General features: G+C 46.0%; 5 protein-coding genes across 7 annotated transcripts; 3 read left to right on the forward strand and 2 right to left on the reverse strand.

Annotated features, from left to right (window-relative positions):
• Positions 1-616: 616 nt before the first annotated feature.
• On the forward strand, positions 617-5,704 carry LOC129596090 (uncharacterized). Its single transcript, XM_055493263.1, has 7 exons — positions 617-1,091; positions 1,478-1,639; positions 3,934-4,046; positions 4,103-4,376; positions 4,584-4,700; positions 4,780-5,129; positions 5,296-5,704. The coding sequence occupies exons 1-7, from the start codon at positions 891-893 to the stop codon at positions 5,603-5,605; spliced, it is 1,527 nt and encodes a 508-aa protein (XP_055349238.1). The 5' UTR covers positions 617-890; the 3' UTR covers positions 5,606-5,704.
• A 944-nt stretch (positions 5,705-6,648) lies between these two features.
• LOC129596091 (uncharacterized) lies at positions 6,649-11,823 on the reverse strand. Its single transcript, XM_055493265.1, has 7 exons — positions 11,486-11,823; positions 11,157-11,318; positions 10,756-10,868; positions 10,418-10,673; positions 8,669-8,788; positions 8,227-8,576; positions 6,649-7,216 (listed from the first exon to the last, which is right to left on the reverse strand). The coding sequence occupies exons 1-7, from the start codon at positions 11,687-11,689 to the stop codon at positions 6,907-6,909; spliced, it is 1,515 nt and encodes a 504-aa protein (XP_055349240.1). The 5' UTR covers positions 11,690-11,823; the 3' UTR covers positions 6,649-6,906.
• A 209-nt stretch (positions 11,824-12,032) lies between these two features.
• Positions 12,033-14,766, forward strand: LOC129596093 (uncharacterized). The gene is made up of 7 exons (XM_055493267.1): positions 12,033-12,344; positions 12,542-12,691; positions 13,044-13,156; positions 13,221-13,482; positions 13,651-13,764; positions 13,829-14,178; positions 14,248-14,766. Exons 1-7 carry the CDS (start codon positions 12,144-12,146, stop codon positions 14,558-14,560), a joined length of 1,503 nt encoding a protein of 500 aa, XP_055349242.1. The 5' UTR covers positions 12,033-12,143; the 3' UTR covers positions 14,561-14,766.
• A 1,283-nt stretch (positions 14,767-16,049) lies between these two features.
• Positions 16,050-19,099, forward strand: LOC129596099 (uncharacterized). Of its 3 annotated transcripts, XM_055493279.1 has the most exons (7): positions 16,050-16,588; positions 16,877-17,035; positions 17,270-17,382; positions 17,460-17,728; positions 17,949-18,062; positions 18,153-18,497; positions 18,566-19,099. In XM_055493279.1, exons 1-4 carry the CDS (start codon positions 16,397-16,399, stop codon positions 17,722-17,724), a joined length of 729 nt encoding a protein of 242 aa, XP_055349254.1. In that variant the 5' UTR covers positions 16,050-16,396; the 3' UTR covers positions 17,725-17,728; positions 17,949-18,062; positions 18,153-18,497; positions 18,566-19,099. The 3 variants fall into 3 exon arrangements, with proteins under 3 accessions (XP_055349254.1, XP_055349255.1, XP_055349253.1); XM_055493280.1 differs by having other exon boundaries at positions 17,949-18,067; positions 18,153-19,099; XM_055493278.1 differs by having other exon boundaries at positions 18,153-19,099.
• Positions 19,100-19,279: 180 nt separating this feature from the next.
• Positions 19,280-21,870, reverse strand: LOC129596092 (uncharacterized). Its single transcript, XM_055493266.1, has 7 exons — positions 21,516-21,870; positions 21,193-21,354; positions 20,985-21,097; positions 20,663-20,921; positions 20,289-20,402; positions 19,858-20,207; positions 19,280-19,668 (listed from the first exon to the last, which is right to left on the reverse strand). Exons 1-7 carry the CDS (start codon positions 21,717-21,719, stop codon positions 19,359-19,361), a joined length of 1,512 nt encoding a protein of 503 aa, XP_055349241.1. The 5' UTR covers positions 21,720-21,870; the 3' UTR covers positions 19,280-19,358.
• Between the last annotated feature and the right edge of the window lie 1,281 nt (positions 21,871-23,151).

The following is a 23,151-nucleotide window of genomic DNA, read 5'->3' on the forward strand; positions in this document are numbered from 1 at the left end:
TTAGGTGTTCGAATGATCGTTAAAAAATGTGTGGAAGGGATCATTCTAAGCGATTTTAAAGTTAACAGGGACATACATGCCATTCCCGATTTACTGTGAACCACCGACGAGTGGAGGAAAAAATCAACAAAGCGTTCGTCAACAAAAATTATGTGCCCAATGGGGAGCCGCTGGAACGGAATGAGCCGCATTTACCTGGTCAACCGCAACCGTTAAACTGATACCACATATGTCCGCAATCATATTATGTCAAAGATGGTTAGGGGTGGCATTCCTCGTTTGTGTGGGGATCGCTAGAAGGGCGTCTTCCCCCATTTTGACAGTGCTATTTTCTAAGTCGCAATTGTGACCTCCCAGGGGTTCGAAGAGAATCAGATGATGTACATCCCGAGACAGTATTGGATGTTGAAGAGTTTTCACTTGTCACGGATTAGCTAAGATCCTAAGGGCTGACCTTGATTTTTAAACAAATTTTGGGCGCACGGCAGGCGACCACGGGAGACGGGTCGGGACGTATCGTGAAGCAGGTGGCGTTCGAGTTTTCTGGTATAACTTGTCAAACAACGCTTACTTGCTGGCAGTTTTGGGTTCAAATGATGCAGGAGAGAAATTACGATTATGTTAACATTAAATAAAAATTCTAGAGTCTGTCGGAAATTTTTAATAAATAAGCAAAGTTTTGGTGACAACTTGGCATGTGCACCCTGTAGATTTGCTGCGAATCTGCGGCCCATCCTTAGGCACGATACTGACAGTGAGGTCTCTCCGCTCTCAAGCTGCTAAACCTTACTTCCCTAAGGCTGATGTTTTAAAGATGAATATGATCTATTTTTGAACGGAACTTCCTGAGTCTTTTTGAGTTGATCCTTTGCGTTAGTCGTCGGACGGGAATGGAAGCGATTCAAGCGATGACAGGCAGTAGCAGCCGCTGTTACACTGTTGGCGACTTGATAATGTCCTGTGAGCCGTTGGTGTGGATATTGGAGAGCAGCGCTTACAAGATACGCTGCGCTTATTGCCTCCAGAAAAACCAGGAGTTGCGTACATGTTCAGGATGCCATCTGCATCGCTACTGTAATCCGGTCTGTCAGGTACGGTGATTATACTGACAGTACGGTGCTTTTACGAGCTTTCAAATGGTTTGAGTTACTGTGCAATCAAAAACGAATCTAGAGCGCATAACTGCGGCACAATGATGGGGCTTTTGCTCCGGTTATAGACCATAACTAGAAAATCGGTATCCTGCTAGTCGGTATCGGTAATAGCCAACCTGGTTTCCACAAGAATTGTCGGCTTAACACTCGTTTCTGATGATGCTGCATCGCTGGAGCTACTGTCTTTCCCTGTGAATCACGCATGCTGGGTTCCCCAGCGCTGATCCTGCACTTGCACACCGTTCACAGCGTTTCTCAACTTCATTGTGGTCAGCGACTCAGTGTGCCATATGGCTTAATATGGTGTGGTTGTCTTAACACAGGCCGCTGATTGGAAAGTGGAGCACAAATTCGAATGTGCCTTGCTGAAGACAATCGGTACGGGAATGCGCCTAGGAACAGAACGCTGGTCTTTGAGGCAAACGGTCTCGGGCCACTATGCCGTTCCTACGGAGATGATCGCCAAGTTGGCCAATAAAATCAAAGTAAGATTATCCTGGAATGAACCTTTGGGCTGCTGTCCTTTAATCGAGAATGTGTATCTGATCAGGTCCTGATCTGATATACAAGGATGACTACAGTACTTCATTTTCGCCGTGCTGTTGATATCGTTTTTGATTTTATCTGGCAGTCTGGCAGACCTTGCTGTTTTTCTGATACCTGGTTTGCCGTTTTGGGATAGCAACAGCAATTCCATAGTTCTTGACTATCCAGTGTTAGGCATAGAGTCATAGACATCTATCGCCTCATTCACATCACGGCGTTTGTAGTACTGGGCTCTCCAAGGAAGCCTATGATCTTCCTTTTTGTCATGTATTGTCATGTGTAGGAATCGTATCTTTATTGTATCGTAATGGTCAGGAAAACAACTGAAAGGAAACTGAGGAATCGTAACTAGAGAACCGGGAAAACACAAGAGAAGTTGCTAAGAAGACAAGGACAAAGGACAGAAATAGGAAAGTATTAGAAGGACAATAAACACGTGAACTCAGTATACTACATTCCCTTCCCTCGCCCAAAAAGAGCTGGGTTGAACCATTGCATCAGAACCATATATTTAGCAGCATACAAACCATAGAACCATAGCAACAAGAACCACGGCAACAGAACCATATAGTTAGTGAACTCTGAACCACTGAGACGAAGCGTCGTAGGAACCGGAACTGGAATCACAGTATGTCGTATGGAGGACGCGGTGCGTAATCCGTAATGTAGTTATTCGTAGCGACGTCGGATTTCTTCTGTGAGCGGCATGCCTTTGCTATATGACCTTTCTTCCCACAGTTATGGCATACGTGTTTCCTGTAGAAACAGCGCTCGCGCATGTGATCGGTTGATCCACAGGAATCGCATCTTCGCTTAGGGGAACTGGAATCGGAATCGGACTCGTTTTGATTGCTGGTGGGTGGCTTGTGGCTTCCATTTGCACTGGATTGACCACTGGAATTGGATGTCTTTTGCTTGACAACCGTTGACCTTCTGCTAGCTGTGACTTTCATCACAGTTTCACGGTCTTGGCTGGACGTACTGGCCGTAGCTTCTTCAATGCCGGTTTCCATCTTCCTGGCGGCGTTCAGGGTCTCTTCGTGGGTCTGGTATTCGTTTATCAGTAGGTGACGGCGGACGGAATCCGACTGGATGCCGTTTATGAAGACGGCGCTGAGCATCGGGTCGATGATGTCAGCGGGAAACTTGCATACGGTACTCCTGTACCGTAACCTGCTGGAGTATGCCGCCAGCGATTCGTCCTTCCCTTGGACAGTTCGGAACAGGTGTGCCCACTCCGCGACCTTGAATGTGTACTTGTTGTACACTGTATCCAATTTGGCCAGCAGCATTTCTATGGTGAGTTTCTTGTCCGTGATGGCAGTCGGCCTGCACATCGAGACAAGCATCTCGAATGGCTTGACCTCCAGCGAGTTCAGAAGCAGCCCTTTCTGCTTCTCCACGGGGATGTCGGCGAATTCGATATAGCTGTGGAGGTTTTCTTTCCACATATCCCACTGCATCGACTCGGGATTAAACCGTAGGATGGGATGAGTTTCTGGTGTCGCCATATTCGAACGAATTAAGAAGCGAACTAGCGCTGTTAAGCCGTATATAAAGAACTCGTACACTTCAATGATAGAGATCTACAGTATTACACAAGCTTCACGCCATTGTCATGTATTGTCATGTGTAGGAATCGTATCTTTATTGTATCGTAATGGTCAGGAAAACAACTGAAAGGAAACTGAGGAATCGTAACTAGAGAACCGGGAAAACACAAGAGAAGTTGCTAAGAAGACAAGGACAAAGGACAGAAATAGGAAAGTATTAGAAGGACAATAAACACGTGAACTCAGTATACTACACTTTTCTCCCTTTTACTTAAAAAATGCTTACTAGAAATCCGATTCCAAAACCTTTTTTCACTATACTAATTGCTGCACACGGCTTCCTAAAAAGGATACGAAATGTTTTTCCTGTTAGCCGGTACCTAAGTCCTAAGTGCAATGGCGTGATTTGTTTGTCATCTCGGTGCTTAACTGTTTAAGTAAATCTCTTATTCAAAAAAAAACTGCAATAGTTGCTGGCTGAGGTTAAAAATCGCTTTTTGAGCAGTAATCACACACGAGACGTATACCGTTCACAGAGGAGACCAGAATGTACCGCATTCGGTTTTCATTCAGTCTAGGGTTAAAAATTAAGATTTTCCGGACCGGCTGGGAAAAAGCATTAGCCACTAGCCAGTTAGTGATTTTGGTACCTCATAGGCCTCATACTGATAATTTTCCAGTTAAACACGATGATGGACATTCCGGGCATCGGTCGGGCATCTGCTAAGGACCTTCTGCTTATGCTGCCGGAAAATCCTTCGCAAGCGGAAGTCGAACTGGAACTGCAGCCGGCGTAAGCTTTCTCTCAGGATGTCTAGACCAATTCTTGAGAAGGGGTACTATTCGTAGACTGTCCGCCATGGAAGCTCAAAATTCCCTGGTAGTTGGCTTACCAGCAGCAGAGTTTCTGGCGTATTACGGGATCCTGCGCTACAACATTCTACCCATTTACGATACGTTTCATATCCCCACCATCCCGATCGGCCTAGCCGTGTATCCGCAGGCGCCGCCGCGATGGATGACACCGGTGTGCTGGGACATTAATGTGGTTCTTAACTGCCGCGGACGCCGGCTGGTTATACATGCCGTTGAAGTTATTCAGGAATACACCGGACTTGCAGATGTACGTGGGCTTAGGCGCACACTTGTACTTGTACTTGTACGTAGGCGCATACAACCGAAAAATATATATGGCGCTTACAATACGAACAGACACCCATTTAACACAGTTCCTTTCACAATTTCGGAAATGTGAACCTGGTTTGGTGGCAATTTTCATCTTCCACCCCGGTTGCCACAAAGTATTCTTTGAAATCTGTGATTTTTGCAGTTACGATACAGCGACATGGCCCGGGAACCATTCTGTCTGACACGAACAGCACGTCGCGATAAATTTGAAAAACGTTTTGGCTATCCATGTGCTTGTCGGCGATGTACGGAAGAATATGTACGGTAGCTACAAACAAACTACGAATATCGTTGAGATTCTTGACTACGTGTAATAAACAAGTCTCGGTGTTTCTTAGGACGCTGAGATTAATCCGTTACGCTGCGTAACGGTGGGGTGCACGAATCGCATTCCCAGCGACAGTCGTGCGCAGAAAGCCTGCTCAGAATGTGGTGCCATCAATAGTGACCGGCTGAAGCAGTTCCGTGGTTTTATCCAGCTGCACGAGAACATTATGTCGCGTTACTCCTTAAAGCTTCCGGGGGGTATCTTCATGGAGTTCTGTAAAGAAATAGACGCTGCTGGTATTCTGCAGCCGGATGCACATATCCGCTACGTCTACGGTTGGGAACTGGCTCACAAATACTGTCTTGAGGACCGCTTTGAAGAAGGCTGGCAGATGCTGCAGGAGATGGTTGCTTGTATCCGGTAAATTATGTGATTTCACATCTTCCATTTATAATCGTGGCAAAACAGATTTATTAGATATAGTACAATATTTTTATTGATTATCACCTGCCTAAGTTTATGGTTTCTCCTATTTGCATGTGTGGCTGTCTGCAAAGCAGATCATGGTTTTGCTTACTGTCTTTAGGAAGATACACCTAAAGTATGCGGTTATGCGAGCTATCATACTGATGTCTGCGGGGAAATCCGCCGTTATAGGAATGCATCGGCGCGTGCTGAATGACTTGCAGCTGGTGTCGAGTCCGGCGAAAGAGAAGCTGGAAACATTAGCCCTGCAAGTGTGCCATCACGCCTTCGAATATTATGACGAAGCCAAGGATATCTTGGCTGTGCTGTTTGGGAAGAAATCAAAGGAGGTTCTGACCGGTCACGTTATGTTTGAGCCGGTGGCGGAAAAAATACGCGTCATGGAGCAGGCTTTCCGCGGCAGCAAGTAATGGGTTTAATGCTTTCTTTTTGCTAAATTGAGTGTACTGCTGTCATCGTTTAACTGGCTGGCGAGTGATTTACTGGCAAATTAAAAACAGTGCTCGAATACGTTGGTTAATGTGCACATGTACCGGGCGAAATCAACCACATTCTGCCAGCGGTGATTTATGTGGCGAGCTACTAGTGGGGGCACCAGAATGGAGTTGTACTGCAACCATGAAACTGATCGGTATTCACGATAAATTTGAAACAGTATTAACATACAGCGCGATGAGTCTAATAACAGAAGCGAACGTTTCTCAGTCAAATTCTATAGGCAAGGTTCTTAGGTTCATCCCAAACTCCGGCATCAACTTCCAGCCTTCTTCAAAACGGTTCTCGTTGTACAGCATCCGCGGCCATTCCCAACTACACACGTAGCGGATGTGCGCATCCGGCTGCAGGATATCGGCAGCGTCCATTTCCTTCAGGAGATCGATAACCATGGCCCCGTACAACTCCTTCTTATACACGTCTTAAAGGTCTCGTGTTGCTACATGAAACGACGGAACTGCTTCAACCGTTCTGCATTCAAGGCATCGCATTTGGCGCAGGGTTGCAGAGCGCGGTCGTCGCGCGGAACACGATTTGCGCATCCAACAACAGCCATTACTGTAGCTACGAGGGAATGACAGGGCTTATTTCAGCTGCACTTGCGGCCTCCACCCAGTATGTGTTTTACGTTGCGTTGTGGTCGGACATAATCTTACGTACCGAGTCTCAAAACGGATATCCCGTGTGTACACAGGCGGCAGCAAAAATATGCCTTATCATGCAAGCTTTCCGCGGTCGCAAGTAAGGCCTGTTTAATATCGTTGTCTTCCTGCGAAATTTCTTTTAGCGCTTTTCTTATAAATTTGCATTACTGTACAACTTCTGTTGTTGACGAGAAAAATTTTTCACTGCATTATTATTTATTTTTAACTTGGTAATCTGTTCGTCGGACGAAATTAATCGCATTCCGTCGTTTTATCAAATAAATTTTCTGTTCATGGTATTAAAAAAGCAGACAATGATCTATTTATTGTAGCCGTGAAACTTTGTCACTACTATGAGAAAACAAGACTTCTGAACGTACAGTGCGACAGGAGAATGAACAAAAGCGAAAGCTGCTCCCAAATAAACAACTACATTTTCCAAGACAAAGGTATTTCATACTGAAAGCAGGATTAAGCCAAGCAGTTGAGAAGCGCGCCAATTTCTGAACAAACTACTGGAGACAAATGAGTACAGGTTGTTCAACGCAAACCAACCTACCGAACTGTCCACATTACTGTCGGCCACGAAAAGCCTGCTCGATCTGGCGCACAAAGCCCTCAGTTCGGGCAAGCAGCATATTCCCACCAACAGCCCCCTTCGACTCCTCCCCATACAGCATGACAAAGATGTCCCGTGCTTCGCGGCAATAATCCAGCATTACGGGACACGCGCTGTCCGTCATGGTTTTCAGTTGTTTCTTTTCCTCGTCGTTCAACTGCTTAATCCTCTCCAGGACCCGATTCTTGAGAGCCGAAGCCGCCGATACGCCGGCCAACGACAGCTCCATAGCGTGAGACACGTTGTACTTCGGGTAAATATTCCTGTAAATGCATGCATGCTATTTTTAATAGCCTGACTCCCTGTTCGCATGCCGACGCATGGTTAGTCTATAACCGTTTAAAACGTACGGACGTTTATAACATCCGGCGGATGTCTAGCCCTTAAACCGTCCAATACGTTCGCCGTAAAGTTTGTCCACACATTACCAGTATTAGATTAACTACGTGAAAGACGGCCTGGATCTGCCCCAGCGTAGGAGCCTTTACCATGCTTGTGTGCAGCTACACTTCGACTACGGGTCGGATACGTGGTCACCGGCATCTTTGGCTTCGCGCGGCAAACTGGCTAATGCACAGCGGAAAGCACTGTGGCGATTTCTGATTACGAGGAGCGGGTACCACCCGAGCGGTACCACAAACTGCGCATCCTGCGGCTTCCTGCCGGTGAACGACCGTTGGAAGCAGTCCGAGGCAGTATGGTTGTACAAGATCTACAACCACGAAGCGTGCCATCCTCCACAGTACCTGGTCGACATATTTGACTTCACGGATGTCACAATGCGGTACAATCTCCGGAAGCCAAAGAGAATCGAAGCCAAAGCGAAGAAGAAGATCGGAGAAAGCACGTCGGCCATGCGTTTAAGGGACGTTTTCGAGCGCATACAAAAGGTTAATATGCAGATACTCAGCGTCGTCAACGCTTTGTTGATGGTGTTGGTTTTTTCAAATTTGCTCTTCGAATGATCTGTCGTAATTCGAATGTTGCTTTCCTTTTATACCGACCAGATGTTGAAGTTCCGTTAATCGGGTTGTCTGCTCTTGATGTAATAATAATAATAATAATATTGCGTTTATGATGGGAAACAGGATGAGTGTAACATTCGCATCCGGACTTCGCTTTTGCCTAACTGTAAAATCAAGTAAATTCGCTTTTGCTTAACTGTAAAATTCGTGACAAGTCATTTTGAACTGTGCGTACAATTCATTTCCTGACGTTCTGGGCGGTTACAGTCGTCTACCAATCGGCGACCAGGCCGTTCACGATTACTTACCGCGAACAGACGATCAACTCTTGCATCAGTTTCCAGCCCTCCTCAAAACGGTTCTCATCGAATAATTTCCGCGGCAATTCCCAGCCGCAGACGTAGCGGAAATGCGCATCCGGCTGCAGAATGTCCGCAGCGTCCACGTCTTCGAGGAGAGAGGCAGTCATACTTGTGTGCAGTTGCGCCGGGAAGCCCGTCATAATCTCCTCGTGATCTTCCATGAAGCAACGGAACTCCGCCAATCGTTTGGAGTTAAGTGCGCCGCATTCCGCACAGGGCTGCAGAGCGCGCTCATCGCTCGGAATGCGATTCGTGCACCCAACCGTAGTACACTTCAACGGATTAATTTCTGCCTCCTACAAGACAAAATGGTCGCCATTAAATGGAGGGAGTGTATTTTATACACCATTAATATGAAAAAAATCAAATGAATATTGTTGATCTTTACATATTGAGTGGTGCATTTCCGGCATGTGCACGGATATCCGTGCAGATTCTTGAACGTAGTACGGCGCCCGGCACGTGTAAGAGAGAACGGGTCCGTCATCATAATTTCATTGCACCGTAGCTGCAAGAAATAAATCGATCACATAAGGGTACAAGCTAGTCGGCAAATTGAGTATTCGCAAGTACAGCGAACATTGCAAATTTACGGGTTACGCTCAAATCCATATTACGACGCGCCACGCCACACTGTTTAAACACGTAACATGCATTTGGCTGGCTGTTGGCTTGGTGCACGCCAGATATTTGAAAGAGATTAATTGTAGATGGTGACTAGAAAGCGACTGGTGCAACTGTGCAAGTAAGGGACAATCTAACTGCTTCGCGCATTTCGGTATTAACGAGGGAAAGCTTTCAACTGGGCGCGCGATTCACTGGCCGCACATAGTATCATTAGATTCCCTGGAATTTATGGAATTTGTTATATTGCAAAAGGTTTCTCGGGTTTCAAAAGGATACTATGTGCGGGCAGTGAATCGCGCGACAAGTTGAAAACTTTCCCTTTTAAGATAAACGAAGTGTAGTGGCCATCATTCATGCGAATCATGCGCCAACTTACCAGGGCACATTTTCCGGGTCCAAATTCAGAAATTCCCATCTTTTGCAGGAAATTAGTAAATACCCATAGTGTAATTAAAAAATAATTTCATGTGCTGATACTCATGGGCGTGGCCAGAAAAAAATAAATGAACACCGTAACGCTACATACATACAAGTATTACAATGCACTGCACAAGCTGTTTATGTAGTCTTCTGCCGAACGGTTGTGTACAAATGCGAAATGCTTAAAAAATTTATTGCATGTGCAGAGGGCTTCGCCCAGAATAACAGTTTTAAAAACAGATTACAGGTACGAGACTACGAGTACACTAATATTGCAGCTGAATGGGACGGCAAACATATGGACAACATTGTGTTTCTGAAATTTTATTAATTAGCAAACTAATCTTGTCTCAAAGCACGGGTACGCGGCATAGCAAACCTAAAACAATATAGTTATCAGAAGATAGGTCAGTTAATAAAAACGAAATAGAATGAAAATGTGCTCGAATAGACGAATACCTGCAGAACTGTTGTATCCGTAGTCTATTTTTGTAAATTTGTAATGGTTGGCGGCGCCTTATTAACATTTGCACATGAAATTATTTTTTAAGCATTTCGAAGTCGTTCAGACTTTCAGTACTCGTACCCTTCAGCAAAAGAGAAGATTTTTCTGAATTATTATTACAGTACGAAAATGGCCTGTACGAGTACTGCAACAGCGCATTGTAATAGTATCATTAGTATGTAGTATTATGATATTCATTTATTTTTGCTGGCCACGCCCTTGAGTGTCAGCACATGAAATTATTTTTTTAATTATACTATGGGTATAAACTACTTCCCTGCAAAAGATGGGAATTTTCTGAATTTGGACCCGGAAAATGTGCCCTGGTTAGCGTCAACATCGCTCTACCTGTGCCTTTACATACTCAATTTGTCGACAAGCTTGTACACCAGTAGTCTACAGTGTATGCAAATCAGTTGTCTACAGAATGTCTTAAAAGCGACGCAAAATGGCTTTGGAAATGCGCCGAAGCGAAAGTTCACGTATATGCAAACAAATTTGGTACAATTTCTCTAGTCATGGTCCTTAATCGTGACTATGTTGGCACAAAGTGGCGGTACAAATCGCCTGTAGCATATCCCTTACATCCTTTAGTCCGGTGTAATTCGGAATATCCTCCACAGCACGGAGGAACAAGCGGCGTCCGCGGAAGCTCAACACGACATTCACATCCCAGCACACCGGCGTCATAAGCTGGGGGGACACCGGGGGAAACAGTGCCATACCAATGGGTGCCATAATCGGCATATCCACGATGTTCATGATATTGTAACCGATTTTCGCAGCATACGTTTCCATTTCGGGTAGGTCAAGGCCAAACTCTCGTTGCATAACATCTAGTCTGTAAACGAACATGCCTATTCCGGGGAACAAGAATCCCGTGCAACCGCTAGGGAGCGTTAAGGCTTTAAGCAACCACTGACCCCCGATGATGCTTGATGTCCATGCGCGCGAATTTCGGATTAGACGGCAGCATGTCCCACATCTCTTTGGCTGATTTCAGGCCCAATCCAATCACATCGGTCACCGCATTCAGCTGAAAATACACTGAGTAAGTAACAGTGAGAATAATGGAGTGTTACGGGAGTCTGCTGACTCGATCTCGTTAGCTGCTGAGCCAGCTGAGGAGAATGTTCCTCGCATTCGGCAGCTGCTCTTTTCAAGTGCTTATCTTAGCGTTTAAGCGCTAGAATGGTTGATAATACAGATGAGTGTTTCGTATGCAAAATCCGCTTTTGAGCAGCTCTACAAAATAGGTTTAAAAAACCTACAGTAAGACCAGCACAACCTGTCTGGTATTCTAAAAAATTTATTGAAGAAATACCTTGATCTTGTTCACAATCTTGGCAATGAGATCTGTGGGTACGTCCAAACTGAACCGAATACCGCAGCCAGAGGGATCAGGCTTCCTCTCAATGCCAGTGCCCAGCCCGATCTTCATTAGCAAGGCGCATTCAGTTTTGTGCTCCACCTTCCAGTCAGCTGTCTAGATAAGAAAAATACCCATCGTAATTTTAAGAATTCTCTCGACTAACTTTTCGCAAAACTATGAAACTAGTTCGGTTTACGTGTAACAACATCTCGTCATGCGAACTGAGCAACTAAAGGATAGATACAGGCAGAAATCGCCGTATGATGCTTCCATAAGCACACCTGACATTCAACGCTACAGTAGCGGTGCAGTTTGCATCCCGAACAGGTTTGTAGTTCCTGACTTTCTTGCAGACAGTAGGCGCAACGTGTTTTATAAGCACTCCTCTCCATTACCCAAACAAACGGATCAAACGACATTACAAGATCCCCAACTGCAAACGAACGGCTTTCTAGAGCGTCCTGCGTAGTCTTCTTGGTCTCCATGGCACAAGTCAGAAGTTACTAGTTCTAGTACCCCAATTAACTAGGTAACCATTCGAAACCAAATAACTGGCAAAAAGTCGCTGTTAAGTACGATCCAATTAAATTCAAACTCGTATTAAATTTCGTGGTTTGTGTTTCGTTGATCCAATCACTTCGCACGTGCCACACTTCAACTCTTCAAGCTTCAACTCTACGTAGGAATTAGGTTAACCAGTCAGCTGTTACTGCTCCTTGCAACCACCTCTGGCAGGCAGCTGTAAGCCTGTTACTGCACTCTGGTTTGGATTCTCCAGTTACTATTAAGTAGTACCAGTACGATTTAGTTTTACACACCAGATCTCTCGCAAATTTGCAGTAGGTGTCAGCTTACCGTCTCTCGGCCAGTTATTTTAGATTTTATTCTACGATTGTTCATTGTTACTTGTTAGTACATCTTATTCAAAGCCGTGGATTCATGATGGGTACAAAGGAGGCTGTGCAGGACGCTTGCCGTTCATTCAAGGCCGGCGATGTCGTACTTTGCTGTGAGCCCTTGGTGTGGGCGCTGGAGAGGAGCGCCTATGAAACTCGTTGCGCCTACTGTCTGCTAGAAAATCAGGAACTACGAACCTGTTCGGGATGTAAACTCCACCGCTATTGTAGCGTGGCTTGTCAGGTATAACGTCTAGGATATTTTCCTCTTTTTATCGACCATCAGGGCTGCTGACGGCATGCGCCATGCGGGACGTTCTGCGAACTAATTTCACAAGCGAAATTCGTAAATTTACCGAGACAGTCACCGTTTATGGTCGCTCATTGTAAAGATGGATTAACAAGTCAGAAGAAATCAACCACATCGGGCTTTTCATGTAGGCTGCTGACTGGAAGCTGGAACATAATCTGGAATGCGCCGTACTGAAGACGGCGCCTGTTGGCAATACGAAGATGGCGCGCGACAGCAGCATGCCGTACAAGCTGGACGTGCCGCGAGAGTTCGTCGCCAAGCTGGTCAACAAAATCAAAGTAAGTCACTTAACAGGAATTTATCTGTAGCGTTCTTTGAGCTGAATCCTTAATTTTGTTATGACAGGGTGCTGTGAATGATATCGGGCAATTTCGTAATTTGCTAAGTCTGTGATCTCAGTTCTGCAAGAGAGGGGAAAATATTTAATTTTTTAAATTTCATCTTAATTTAACTCGCCTCAGAGCAGATAGGTAGCTCATTTTCGGTTAGGGTGATCGTCTAGCAAGAAATTTCAATCATGGCTGGAAAGTGGAAATACTGTATTGTACTAAAGAGATGGAGAGCACTATTATGAATTCTGCTCGTAGAAGTATACGTATTCTGTGCGCACTTTACTGTATGTATCTGTAGTTAAACCCGATGATGGACATCCCGGAAGTGGGCCGGAAATCTTTTAGCGATCTTTTGCTCAAGCTGCCAACAAATCCCGCACAATCAGAAATCGAACGGCAGCTGTTACCAGGGTATTCTGCTTGCTTTCTGAAAGTGTAAACAGTGAACCTTGGTTCTTAACAGGTGTGTTCTTAGAGTCTCCGCTTGGGATCCGGAGAGCATATTAACGGGCGTACCAGCCGAAGTCTTTGTGGCCTGTTACGCAACTCTCCGCTATAGTGCTCTGAACATGTACGACGTGCTGGGAACCGCGTGCGGCGTGGCAGTGTATCCGCAGGCACCGCCGCGACGGATGACGCGGGTCTGCTGGGACATCAATGTGGAGCTGAACCGCCAGGGACGGCGACTGGTCATCCATGCCGCGGAAGACATTCCACAGTATACCGGACTGCGAGATGTTAGTCGCATGCTCTTTCTCGGATCACCAGATTTACCACTACTGAGACTCAGTAATTCATTATGCATTGCATTTGCCATTTCGGGTTAAAATGTTAAATACAACCGATTGTAGCGAATATTCAAAAATGCAGTTTAATGAAGCTCGTATCAATCGCGCGTTTTGCAGCTGCGGTACAGTGACCTACAGGAACCTTTCTGCCGGACAAGAGCCGAGCGTCGAGCTGTATTTCAAGAACGTTACGGTTATCTGTGCACTTGTCGCCGATGCACGCCAGAATATGTAACATCTTCACGCCTGATTCTTCTTACATTTACAAGTATTTAAATTACACGATTTATATTAGGATGCCGAGATTAACCGGTTACGCTGCGTAACGGTGGGCTGCATGAACCAGATTCCCAGTGACAGTCGTGCACTGCAAGCCTGCTCGGAATGCGGCGCCCTGAACGGCGACCGGCTACAACAGTTTCGGCGGTTCATCCAGCAGTTTGAGACCAACACGACGCGGTACTCACTGGAGCTCCAGGACGTCCTGGCCATGCAGCTCTGCCAGGAGATGGACGCTGCTGGCATCCTGCAGCCCGATGCGCATTTCCGCTATGTCTGCGGCTGGGAATTGCCGAAGAAATATTTCGCGGATAACCGTTTTGAAGACGGTTGGAAAATGACGAAGGAGTTGGTCGACTGTGTGCGGTAAATTATTTTTGTCCTGAGTATGGTTGGTGGATCAGTATTCGAATATGCAATATAGATTGTCTGCAGGAAGATATATCCAAAGTATGCAGTGTTCCGCGCTCGCCTGTTGCTTTCTGCGGGACTGACTGCCGTTGATGCTCTCCACCATCAGATGCTGATCAGTGGAATGGACCACACGTCGAGGCCGGCAGATAGGAAGCTGGAAGCATCAGCGAATGAAGTGGTGGCTGTCAATATGGATTACTGTAGTGAAGCTAGGAGCATTTTTGTAAAAATATTTGGTGAGCAGTCTAAGGTAGTCCAAAAATGCGATGCGGATTGTAAGCAGGCAGATAGGAAACTGCTCCACATCCAGCAGATTCTTCGCACCACAAAATAGTTGCTGGTTGATGCCGTTCTGCTAGATTTAGCGTTGCGCTATGTTTTTTTTAAGGTAAAGGATTGCTTTAAAAACCTGTTATAGGAATACTTTTCGATGGTGTTGTTTAATTAGCCGAACTAGTTATCTGCTTTCTGGCAGTGTTATACTGAAGTTTCTTATTGGGACAGCGTTTTTTCTTGTCGGCCATGATCTAAGTTGCAATAATAATTCCCAAACACGACCGACTTTCCTGTCGATTATGGACAAGAAAACCGCAAAACAACATATAAGTACTCCGTACTCGTACAAGGTAACTATTAACATTCAATCGAAATTAGCCAATCCGACATTTCGAGCCAGGCGCCGCTGCGAGCTGTCAGCACGAAGGACAACGCAGTCTGGCTGGAAGTGCTCCCAACAGCATCACTGAAAATTTTTTGAACGATTGCCCAGTACGAATCGCTGTTGGTTTGTGCCGAAAGCTCGATCGAGTGAGTATACAGCGTTTCTGTCTTCTCTCGGGTTAAATGGCAACGATAACGTTAGGAAAGTGGAAGATGAAAAGCGCCGGAAATACCAATATATTCGGCAAGCGTGTACATCCAATTGATCCAAACAGCTGTAACGAGCTGTTATTATAGTTTTCTGTGTCCCGTATTCTGTGTTTTTGCTGTTATTATAGATTTTTGTGTCCTGAGTTTTTGCTGTTGTTATAGTTTTCTGTTATTATAGTTTAGCATTTGAAATACAAGGGGAAAATGGCGTTGTCCGTAACGTTCGGACGGCTTTTTAATGCTATTTACTTTGCACTTTGTTTTGTAATGTTTCTGAATGTGGTGTTTAAAACTTTAGCTAATAATCAAAACATTAAAGGGAAAAAAATAACGCTACCATTGAATGGCATTGATCGATCCGAGAGAAGACAGATATAAAGCTCCACTAACTGAATTGTATTTGAGCCAGTGTGCGCAAAACCCACAAAGTTCGGCTTTTACACACTATCACCACCTGGCGCGGCTGGCGGGCACAACTCTGGCAGCTGGAGTACAGTACAAGTACATACAGCACACTGAGCACAGCACGCAAATTTAATATACGATACGCATCGGCATGCCACTGATGCCAGATGCCTTGGGGACCATCCATAGATTACGTAACGCAAGCAAGGGGAGGGGGGAGTCTTTGAAACGTTACCATTTAATATTTATGACGAAGGGAGGGGGCTTTAAAAAATTTGTTACGTTATGTTACAATTATGACGTCACAATGGTAAAGCTTATGGACGGGTTTTGATTTTATTACGTGACGCTTAGGGGAGGGGATTTCACTTTTGTTAGCATTGGTGACACAGGGGGAGGGGAGTATTCAAAACCGAGAATTTTGGCGTTACCTAATTTATGGATGGCCCCTTGCAGGCTAGCAGCACAACATCGATAGAACTACATTGATAATTTGATACTGAAGTAGTTCTGGTTGAGTATTTCTATTCCGGAGGCACTTACATTACTCGGCTCATTTCTCCATTGTTTTTAATTTCGCACGTTGCCAGATTTAGTTTTGCTTCCTAGTTCCTACGAAGGCGCTGACTGCTCCAATACAGTAGCAAATCCAAGAAGCCGTACACTGTTGTGCTCCATCCTGGCGGCTTGGGATATTCTGGTTTTAATGAATTTTCTGTCACACTTTATAGTGTATGATTCGGTTATTCGGTTATTCGGCTTAATTTGACACACTTATCTCTGATAAACCCCCAAGTTTTCGGTTTAATGAGTGTGCTAAGTTTTTGAACGCCGCTCTGTCCATGATGTTTTGGACTTGAATCGCTGATCATTCGCGTTAATCACGAGACTGAAAATGGATTCTCCGACAAGCGGCGCCAGACCATGTTACTTTGTTGGTGACATGGTAATGTCCTGTGATCCGTTGGTGTGGGTACTGGAGAGCAGCGTGTACAGGGTGCGCTGCGCTTACTGCTTCCAGGCAAGCCAGGAACTTCGAACATGTTCGGGGTGCCAACTGCATCGCTACTGTAATTCAGTCTGTCAGGTACGGTGAATACTTTGAGGTGTGAGAAGCTCTGCGATGCTTTGAATTGTTATGCAGTTAGAAAACGAAACTGAGAGCGTGTAAGCCTGGATTTTACAACAATTTGTCAGCGCATCTGTAGAGCCTGTTTTTGATTGCGCTGCACGCTAGCAGTAGTGTAGACTGTACATTACTTGGAAATTTCGATTAAGTATGTTGGAGGCCCAAGTGTCCACAGCGGTTTGCAAGTTCGCTGTTACGCTGTATGTACTATGTAGTCAGCGTGTTTGTGTGGTTGGTTTAATACAGACGGCTGACTGGAAAGTGGAACACAAATTGGAATGTGCCCTGCTGAAGACGCTCACGGGAACGCGCCCGGGAACCGAGCATTGGTCTTTGAGAGAAACGGTATCAGGCAACTATGCTGTGCCTACGGGTATGATTGCCAAGTTGGCCAATAAAATCAGGGTAGGATCATCGTATTGTACAAGGCACAGAAGCTGTTTATGGTAACTGAGATTTGAGAATACTTCGTATGTTTGGCCAAAGATCATGAAGCATCGGAGCCTGTGAATATAATCTTGTTAATCTAAAATAAAACTTACGACACGCAGCAGCATTAAAAGAAAATATGTTCGCTGTTCTTGGTAACGCCTGTTTAATGGTATGCAACTCGTAATCTCCCGATTTATTCTTTTCCAGTTGAACACGATGATGGACATTCCGGGAATCGGTCGGAAATCGGCCAAAGATCTGCTGTTCATACTGCCAGCGAATCCCTCGCAAGCGGAAGTCGAAGATGAGCTGCGTCCAGCGTAAGCATGGAGCATATATATCTCTGATTCACCATGTATAGACCAAATTTTGTCAAGGCTGCTCGTCCTGTTTATAGACTATCCGCAATGGAGGCGCGAAATTCCCTGATAGACGGCTTACCAGCCACAGAGTTTCTGGCGTACTACGGGATTCTGCGTTACAACATTCTGCCCATCTACGATACGTTTTCTGGCGCTGGCGAGCCCATCGGCTTGGGAGTGTACCCGCAGGCACCACCGCGCCACATGACACCGGTGTGCTGGGACATCAATGTGGTGCTGAACTGCCGCGGACGCCGGCTGGTTATACATGCCGTTGAAAACATTCAGGAATATACTTAAAGATGTACGTAGTCGCGTACAACCGTCTAACAGGAACAGGTTTATGGCGCTTAGGATGCAGTAACCACAGGTCCACAGATAACGGTGATAAGTTAATAACCTCTTCGTTTTCCGCAGAATCACTGGCATACCTTTCGAAGTTTCGCAAATATGCATATGGTTTCAGCTCAGAAACGTTTTATGGCTGTTTAACGGGCTACTTTTAAAATTTGTGACTCTTGCAGCTGCGATACAGCGACAATCGGGAGCCATTCTGTCTGACACGGGTGGAACGCCGCGCTAGATTTGAGAGGCGTTTCGGTTATCCGTGTACGTGTCGCCGATGTACGGAAGAATACGTACGGTATTTACTGTACCAACATCCGAATGTCTATTATCGGCTGCGCTTGGTTTTTGTCTAATAATTTCCGGTGTGCGGTTGTTCTTAGGATGCTGAGATTAATCCGTTACGCTGCGTAACGGTGGGCTGCACGAACCGAATTCCCAGCGACAGCCGTGCGCATCAACCCTGCTCGGAATGTGGTGCCATCAACAGTGATCGGCTGATGCAGTTCCGTCGGTTCATCCAGCTGCACGAGACCATTATGGCGCGTTATTTGCTGAAGCTTCCAGGGGGAATTTTTATGGAGTTCTGTAAAGAACTGGACGCTGCCGGCATCCTGCAGGCGGATGCGCATATCCGCTACGTCTACGGTTGGGAATTACCGGAGAAACATTACAATGAAGACCGGTTTGAAGAAGGTTGGAAGATGACGCAGGAGATGGTTGCTTGTGTGCGGCAAATTTTGTCATTTCGGAATGTAAATTTATAAAGCAAATGGGCATATTGGGTTGCCTTTAGGAAGATCCATCCCAAGTATGCGGTTATGCGTGCAATTTTACTGATGTCAGCGGGGAAGTCAGCCGTTCTAGGACTGCACCGACGCGTGCTGAGCGGCTCGGAGCAGCAGTTGAAACCGGCGAAAAAGGAGCCGGAAACAGTAGCCATGGAGGTGTGCTCCCTCGCCATCAAATACTATGACGAAGCTACGGATATCTTGTCTGTGCTGTTTGGAAAGACGTCAAAAGAGGTTTTGACCGGTCGCGTTATGTTTATGCAGGTGGCAGAAAAAATGCGTGCCATCGAACAGGCTTCTCGCGGCAGCAAATAATGGGTGTTAACGTTGTCTTTTTCCTAAATTGAGTGTAATGCTGTTATCGTTCCATTATGCACTGAGCATGATTAATTAGCAATTAGAAGGAGTGCTCTAATAAGATGTTTAACTGACATGTGTGCCAGGCGAAATTAACCACATGCTGCCAGTGGGGATTTATGCGTGGAGTGTGTGTAATTTCTTTCCTTTTATTAATTTCTTTTACTACGACCAATTTTTATTTTTACTACAACTAAATTTCCACGGAGAGGAATTTTACTACAACCATAAAACTGATCGGTACAGACGACAAATCAGAATATTGGTAACGTACAGTGCGTTGAGTCTGATTTTACAAGCGACCGTTTCTCTTACATTCCCAACCAAATCTTGTAGGCAAGGTTTTTATCTTCAGCCCAAGATGAAGGAAACAACAAAGAAAAACAGAACCTATTCGTCGAGAAAACTACTGGAGACAAAATAGACGACGGACCGTCTAGGCTACTTTCGCTTCTGACACATTTTCTGCGTGTGGCGCACATAACTACTGGTGCGTGCTAGGAAATTCTTGCCGGCGGTAGCCTCCTTGGATGGCTCCCCATACAGCAGGACAAAGATGTCCCGCGCTTCCCGGGAATAACCCAGCAATATCCGACTCGCGGTGTCCGACGAGGTTTTCAGTTGTTGCTTCTCCGCGCCGGTCAGCTGATTGATTTTTTCCATTACGCGATTCATTAGAGCCAAAGCGGACGATACTCCAGCCAGTGCCAGAACCATGGCGCGAAACGCATGGTATTTCGGATAAATGTTCCTGAAAACGAGACCAATAAAAGTAATAATTTAACAACCTGTCATAATCGATTTGTCTTCTTTATATAGAATGTTTTTAAGGATAAATGATAAATGCTGATTATTTTTTAATGATAAATGTGACAGAAATTGGAAAGGAATACGGTCCTTACTCCTACAACGACACGCCACCTAAAGTAATATTTTTTACCGTGCACAGACAATCAGCTCCTTCATCAGCTTCCAGCCTTCTTCAAAACGGTTCTCGTTGTACAGCATCCGCGGCCATTCCCAGCCACACACGTAGCGGATATGCGCATCCGGCTGCAGGATGTCGGCAGCGTCCATTTCTTGCAGGAGATCGATGACCATGGCCCCGTGCAACTCCTTCGAATAGCCCGTCTTAATGGTCTCGTGCTGCTGCATGAAACGACGGAACTGCGAAAGCCGTTCTCCATTGAGCGCTCCGCATCTGGCACAGGGTTGCAGAGCGCGGTCGTCGCTCGGAATACGATTTGCGCATCCAATGGTCACGCATTTCAACGGATTTATATCGGCCTCCTATAACACAAGGTAACTGCCGTTAAACGCAGCCAGCAGGAAATTTTATAAATTTGTACAGCAAATTCTTTTGATTTTTACATATTCGGGGGTGCACTTCCGGCAAGTGCACGGATGTCCGTACATCTTCTCGAATTCCAGGCGACGTCCGGCTCGTGTCAGAAAAAACGGTTCCTGAATATCAGCGTACCGTAACTGCAAATAAACGCATAGAAGCACATCACATTGGCGAAATCCCATCAAAACATAAGCAAAAAATAATTACACAGATTTTTTTTATTTTGACGAGTTGTTTTCCCCCAATCATTTTCTAAATCAATTCAAAATTTCATTATTTAAAATTCAAATTAGCGTGAACCTGCGAAAGCGCAGTCATAAGTGCACTGGATGTTGCCCATTAAATTATTACATAAAAACAAAAAAAGTAATCTTTGAATTTTATCGACAGGACTTACGTCCTTGAACCCGACATAATTGGGAATATCCTCCACAGCATGGATAACCAAACGTCGTCCGCGGAAGCTCAACACCACATTCATATCCCAGCACACCGGCGTCATGAGCTGTTCCGATACCGGGGGATACAGTGCCAGACCAATGGGGGCAGTCTCCTTCACCGTATCAATGATGGCCATGGAATTGTAGGCGATTTTCCCAGAGTAACTCATCATCTCGGGAACGTCAATGCCCAACTGCCGCATCACTTCCTCCGATCTACAAAACACACACTCTCAGTCTCATCACATCAGGATCCTCGAGCGTTGCGGAATAACTGACCTCCCGCGGTACGTGACATTTATGCGCGGTGATTTCGGGTTAGACGGGAGCGTGTTCCACAGTTCTTTGGCTGATTTCGGACCCAATCCAGGCACATCGACTACCGCGTTTAGCTAAAAAGAGACTGTCGGTCATTAGAAATTACCGCAAGTTAAGGCAATAACAAATTATAGCTCACGTAGTACTGTCAAAAATACGACAGAAATACCTTGATCTTGTTGTCCACCTTGGCAATGAGATCGGGGGATATGTCCATAGTGTACCGTGTGCCACAGTTTGACGGCCCACGCGCCGTCTCCATGCCGCTGCCCGTCCCCTTCTTCTTCAGCAGGGCGCATTCCACTTTATGCTCTGCTTTCCAATCAGCCGACTAAACAAAATGACAGTGCCGCGGTTTTATATTTTTCGTCCCGTTTTGATTTTATCACCGCGCTTGTTCCAGTGCGACAATAACCCGTCACATAACCAGACAGATTACAGCTAACAAGTACGAGTAAGAAAACTAGGAGAATTTGCAAACAGACGCCACACCTGACAGGCAACGTCACAGTAACGGTGCAGCCTGCACCCCGAGCAGGTCCGTAGATCCTGGCTTTCTTGCAGACAATTAGCACAGCGCGTCCTATAAGCGCTGCTCTCCAGAACCCAGACAAAGGGATCACAAGACATGATAAGATCCCCAACCGCGAACGATCGGCTGCCATCAGCACCCTGCGCAGGCTCCTTGGTCCCCATTGCACCAGCTGGTAGGATACGGATCGTACAGACAGGCAGTCCAAATTTATTCAGACTAAAAAAATAATAAAATACGTCAAATTTTGGAATATGGTTCGCGAAATCCTCAGGAACAGCTGCGAGATTCGTAAAAAGTTAAAACCCAGGCAAACGATTTGTGGCTTTTGTGCCATGAACTGTTCTGACAAAATTGTGAGCATTTTTAGAGTAGATGACGCATCGTGCACATTTCCCTGTTTCGATTCTCCTCGGCGGCTTATCCGAGCGAGTCGAGTATGCTTTTTCGATTATGAGATCATATTCTGATTTTGCATTTTTTCCCTGATTTTTATGATTTTCCTGCGCATTACGATTCGCGCAGATTTGTGCCTTCCGATGATGTTTTTGTATACGAATAAAACCGCAGTTTTATTCCCGTTTGTCTTTTCCGTCTGATCTTCCCATTACGGGACCGTCATACACCACCACCTGTAACATAGGGGAACGCAAGCCTCTAGTTGTTACCGCGTTGCTTGAGCCTACCAGCTCGCAGCGAGGAATAATCTAGGAACCATTATCCGAAGCACTCAATCTTCCGCATCTTCCTTTCCGATTTTATCCTGGAACCGATATTTAATTTTGCCGTTTATTTCTGGCATCATTTCCACCAGCGGAAAGAAACCACCGAGTCAAAACCGCGAAGGTTTCCGAAGTTTTTCCCTACATTCACGTAACGTCTACCACGGACTCGAGAAGAGGCGGAGCCAGTGACCGACCAATCGGATTTGAGAATTACCCCGCTCGAAGTGTTTTGGGCCAATCACGTTCACGATTCATCGGCGTTCAGAAACCATGTCGAAGCCAACGCGTAACAAGAAGGAACCCGTCCGCTACGGATTCGAACCTGCACCGATCAGCCATCCGCGTCCGTCGTCTATCATGTCCATGGCCGATAAAGAACCACAGCCCTTTCGCCGTCAAGATCAGCACGCACGGAATACACCGGGCCAGCAAGTAAGTGCAGTCTCCAGTCCCAGGATGAATCCCGACCCTATCATCACCGTGGCTGACATTCACGCCGAACCTCCGCGAGCTCATTCTCAACAATCCCGCCGATCATCCGACTCTTCAATCGGGTCCATCCAGAGTGGCAAATCATTGGCCACAGTCCGAAATTTCCTTTCATCCGCCATCAAAGCCGCGGGCAGCGCCATTTCTGCGGTGTTGCCAACCGCCCAGAGCCGTTCGTCCATCCCGAAGGAAGAACGTGTTTTCCAGGACCAGTCTGCGTACATCGCCCAACTGCAGGCCCAGAATGCGAAGCTGGCCGCAGAGAACTCCCGTCTGTCCGGTAGTCGCAGTAACTCACCGATGGCTGAAACAGTGGTTTCCCGACAGTCTCCGGAATACCGCGCCAACCGCCCCGAGCGGTCACCAACAGCTGACCAACATC

The sequence above is a fragment of the Paramacrobiotus metropolitanus genome, unplaced genomic scaffold, assembly GCF_019649055.1.
Source record: "Paramacrobiotus metropolitanus isolate TYO unplaced genomic scaffold, Prichtersi_v1.0 Parri_scaffold0000086, whole genome shotgun sequence".
NCBI lineage: Eukaryota > Metazoa > Tardigrada > Eutardigrada > Parachela > Macrobiotidae > Paramacrobiotus > Paramacrobiotus metropolitanus.